This window comes from Odocoileus virginianus, chromosome 11 (assembly GCF_023699985.2).
Source record: "Odocoileus virginianus isolate 20LAN1187 ecotype Illinois chromosome 11, Ovbor_1.2, whole genome shotgun sequence".
Lineage (NCBI taxonomy): Eukaryota > Metazoa > Chordata > Mammalia > Artiodactyla > Cervidae > Odocoileus > Odocoileus virginianus.
Genome location: NC_069684.1, coordinates 25,161,548 through 25,166,079, shown reverse-complemented (window position 1 = coordinate 25,166,079; position 4,532 = coordinate 25,161,548). Strand labels below are relative to the sequence as shown.

At 46.4% G+C, this 4,532-nt stretch overlaps 1 protein-coding gene across 1 annotated transcript; it reads right to left on the bottom strand.

Annotated features, from left to right (window-relative positions):
* Positions 1-1,001: 1,001 nt before the first annotated feature.
* Positions 1,002-4,172, bottom strand: LOC110142842 (melanoma antigen preferentially expressed in tumors-like). Its single transcript, XM_070473737.1, has 3 exons — positions 3,886-4,172; positions 2,357-2,929; positions 1,002-1,101 (listed from the first exon to the last, which is right to left on the bottom strand). Exons 1-3 carry the CDS (start codon positions 4,170-4,172, stop codon positions 1,002-1,004), a joined length of 960 nt encoding a protein of 319 aa, XP_070329838.1.
* Between the last annotated feature and the right edge of the window lie 360 nt (positions 4,173-4,532).

The window sequence follows — 4,532 nt, the reverse complement described above, 5'->3', positions numbered from 1 at the left end:
ACCCACTGAACAGCTCCAGAAGTAAGCAAGAAGGTCAGAGACGCCCCAGATAGAATAAGGAACTGGTGGGAGTGGTAAGGTTTTCTGATCATAGACAACTCAGTGCCTTTAAAAAAAAAAAAAAAATCAGTGTTTGGCAATTCCTGTGGTATGAACTGAAAATTTAAGACAATACATCATGTACAGCAGCAGCAGAAGGGTTACAATAAGGGTCTCTTTATTTCTGACCATATCTTTATAACCATCTACCCAGGGATAGCTTCAATATGTGAGTCTCAACCTCAAATCCACCTAAAGAAATTTAGGTTCCTATTTCTGACTCTACAGGACACATGTCCACAAATATTCCACTGCCAAGGAGACTACATTTCCCCCTGCAATTTTGCTCCCTGCAAGATCACATTTCCTTTTCACATTCACATTGAGAAGATGTCTGACCCCACGGGCCTGTTTTCCCTTCACAATGTACTTTGTCCTAGATTTCAGTTTCCAAGTACTCAAAAGAAAGCTTTTCATCGATGCACCCAACTAGGTAAGGGTGTTACTGCTGTATATGATGGGCTCAGGATGATAGAATGTGTTATCGCCACAGTGTGGACAGGGGGTGAAGCAAATCCAGATGGTCCTGGGATGTCCCAAGTCCTTCAGAATCTCCAGCAGTTCAGTCCGACACTGGGCAAGTCTACTTGGTTGGAGGATTCCCTGAGAACTGAGACTCTCCCGAGGGACAGTGTACAGCTCTCGACTTAAACTGAGCATTCTGGAGGAGTGTCGCAGCATCTTCTCCATTGTGGCCATGGAGAGGAAGTTTCCACGCAGACTGAAGGATGTGAGCTGGATGCAGAGGCTCAGGGCTGGCAGAAGGAATTCCAGGTGGGAGTCCCTGATCCCACATTGCTCTAGGTACAGCTCCTGGAGGGTGGCTGAAACTTTCTGCAGCAGAGCTGGGAGGAGCTCAGGACTAGAGTAGGTCATCGTGACACCACTCAGATTCAGGCCCTTTAGCTGACTAACTTTCTGACTTTGGGACAGATGGTCAGGTCTGAATCTGTAAGGAGGCAGCGAGTTATTGTAAGGGTATCCAAGGGGGTCATCAGGCACCTGGGGAGAAAGAGGAATTAGGTCTTAGAAACTGAGGTGGAATTTGACTGCAAGTTGAGAGACAAATGATCTGCCCAAATCCAAGTTTGGTCAAATGATCCAATAAGGATTAATACCCAGAATGGCCAATCTCATTGCAGCCATTCATTTCACCTTCTCTGTGTGACTGGGTCAAGTACATAGAATCTTTTTTTTTTCCTTTTAGCAGATATTTTTATTCATGCATGAAAAAGATCAAGTTATTAATTTTTTTAGGTTGACATTTTAAGGAATTTTCTTTTTTTTAATTTATTTTAATTGGAGGCTAATTACAATATTGTGGTGGGTTTTGCCATACATTCACATGAATCATCCATAGTTGTACATGTGTTCCCATCCTGACCCTCTCTCCCACCTCCCTCCCCAACCCATCCCTTAAAGTACATTTTAAAGTACTTTTAAAAGCTCTCTCTCCTTATTACTCAAGCAGAGTAAAACTTACTTTGTTTCCTTATGAGGATGAATGAAGATAATGGAATGCACTAGGACAAGCTCAGAGGAGAGCCTGACATCTTACTTCAATCAAGAGTGGACATCACTGAATGTTAAGTAAGAGATATACTTAAAATGCTTCCTAGGCCGGCTTCCTTCCCATCATGCTTAGGCCCCGGGCACCCATCTCAGGCAGGTGAGGCTTCTGGGTGACATGTGTAGAGGACCAACCTGGGCAAGATCCCATGACATCCACTGAGGTTGACAGTCTGCAGGGGCTCACTTACATCCTGCTTTACCTGCAAACTATCTACCAAATTTTATGATCCCTTTGACCCCTGCTCTATTACTATCAACTCCAGGATCATGTGTTTTCCATATATTAATTACATTATCTGGATCCACAAACAAGCTTTTACAGATAGGGTATTTGAAATAGGCTTATAGTGGTCACAGAATTGGAGGGCACACAGCTTTGGTTTATAAATGCTCAGGCCTGGTTGAGTTGTCCATCTCTGATGCCACATTCCCTTACCCATTTTCCTAAGTCATCTAGGAAAGATAACACTAACTAAAAATCAAATACCCACCCCACTATATTCTAACCCCTAGTCTATAGCTCCCTAACAGGATGTCCCTTTCCAGAACTTCTATCCCAGTTTGGACCACTACCTTGATTTGGATGGTTGTGTGATACCACAGTTTGGGATAGAACAGCAAAGAGGATAGTGCATTTGATATCCTAGTGTTGTTTACTATTACCTGGTCAGCCATGCATACTCACCTGAGCATCTGGTCCAGGCAGCCTTCAAGGTAGAAGGGGGATTCCAGATGAAGATACTGGAGGTGGTGCATCCTCAGGAACTGAGATGTAATTTTGACAATGTGCTGCTTGTCCTGCTCCGTGGGAGCTGGCAGGTGGATGTGGGAGATGAGGAGTCTCTGCACTTTGCTTATCTGGCCCAGGAGAGGAGCAAACATGGCCAGGGTGGGCAAATACCAGGTGCAATTCACGTGTAACTCCTGGATACAGTCCAGTCGCACCATGCTCAGGACCCTCATAATATTTTCCGTGGGAAATGAAAGAATCCTCAGCCTCTTACAGCACAGGTGTATGGAAGCTTTCCTCTCCTCCACCCACTCTAGGAGGTAGGTGAGAAATCCATCCATGCTCTTTTCCTTGAGATGAAGTTCTATGAACACCTCGAAGGGAGCCAAGGGCTTCTCGGCCCTCAAACTGTCCACAGCCCCTGGTACCATTGATGAGCTTGAAGACACAGGGATCTTGGATCCAGACCACACTCTCCAGAAGTCCTGGCCAGAATTCCTTAAATCCAGCACACACAGTTTGCACCTCCTGTGGGGAAACAGCAGATTGGCAAGGATGGTTTAAGACCCACACATAATTTAGGCAGCACTCTGACTTCCCATCTGAGCTTTTACTTCATATTCCTGACATCATCTGCTGCCTTGCCCTCTTCTTCTGTCTCTGCCTCACCTTCCTTCGTCTCCTTTCCCCCTTTCATTTCTCCTAGCTTTATACTTCTAGTGCCTTATGCATCCCTGGGAGGAGGCTGGGACATACTTTCAGATTCCCTTGCATCTTGGACACTGATGCACTGCTGAAAGACATGTGCTTAGTCCCTTCAGTCATGTCTAACTCTTTTGCAACCCCGTGGGTTGTAACCCAGGTTCCTTTGTTCATGAAATTTTCCAGGCAAGAATACTGGAGTGGGTTGCTATGCCCTCCTCCAGAGAATCCTCCTGACACAGGGATTGAACCCATGTCTCCTACATCTCCTGCATTGGCAAGCAAGTTCTTTACCACTAGTGCTACCTGGTATTTCTCAAAGTGAGCTCAGCAATGGTCAAATCTCTATTTCTTCATTGGCATCATCAGAGGCCACTGGCCCATCGATTTGCCATCTACTTTCCTGACTTCTCTGATAACTCAGTTGGTAAAGAGTCTGCCTGCAATGCAGGAGACCCCGGTTCTATTCCTGGGTCAGGAAGATCCACTGGTGAAGAGACAGGCTACCCATTCCAATATTCTTGGACTTCCCTTGTGGATCAGCTGGTAAAGAATTTGCCTGAAATTCGGGAGACCTGGGTTTAATCCCTGGGTTGGAAAGATACCCTGGAGAAGGGAAAGACTGCCCACTCCAGTATTCTGGCCTGGAGAATTCCATGGACTACAGTCCACGGGGTTTCACGGAGTTGGACATGACCGAGCAACTCACTCTCTTCACTCCTGACTTCGGCTGTCTCTTCAGGACTGCCCATATCCTACCAGGTTACCTGCATCAGACTCACCTGGGCTGATCCTTCTGTGCAAGCAAGACATCAAGGCCATCCAGCACTGCTTGTAAGGTTCCCAGATGAGGTGTCTGCATCAGGCCCCCCAGAGGCAGGCAGACAAAGGGCCAGGCTTGCACCAAGGCCTTTAAGGTCTTTCTGTGTCTTCCACAGAATGCTTCCATGAAGAGTTGGGGGAAGAGCTCAATGGGCAGATACTCCAGAGCAGAAATGGCCAAGGCCTCATCGGTTAGTAGGCTCTTTCCTGCAAGGTTCTGGACTCTCAGGGGGTTCTGGACACTCATCCTGGATCTGCTCCTAAAGGAATCCTGTGAGAACTTACAGGGAACAAGGCATCTTTCTCAGGTAAGCATGAACACCCCTTCATCTGTCTCCCCACCCTTCAGAGGAACTAACAGTCAAAATCACTGCTCTGGCAGTCGAGGGAGATCCTCAGTTTTTGTACAATTTCACTCTGGGCTCAGTGGGCAGAAAACCATAGCTCTGCCCCTATAGGCACCAGAACAAGCATCTAGGAAGGACCAAGGAGGAAGAAACACAACCCACTAGTTCATCCATTTCCATCCACTACTTTGCTCATGGGAAACTTGTACCATGAGCTGAATGTTAAGCTCCATCTTTTTATGGGGGAGAAAGCTTTAAAT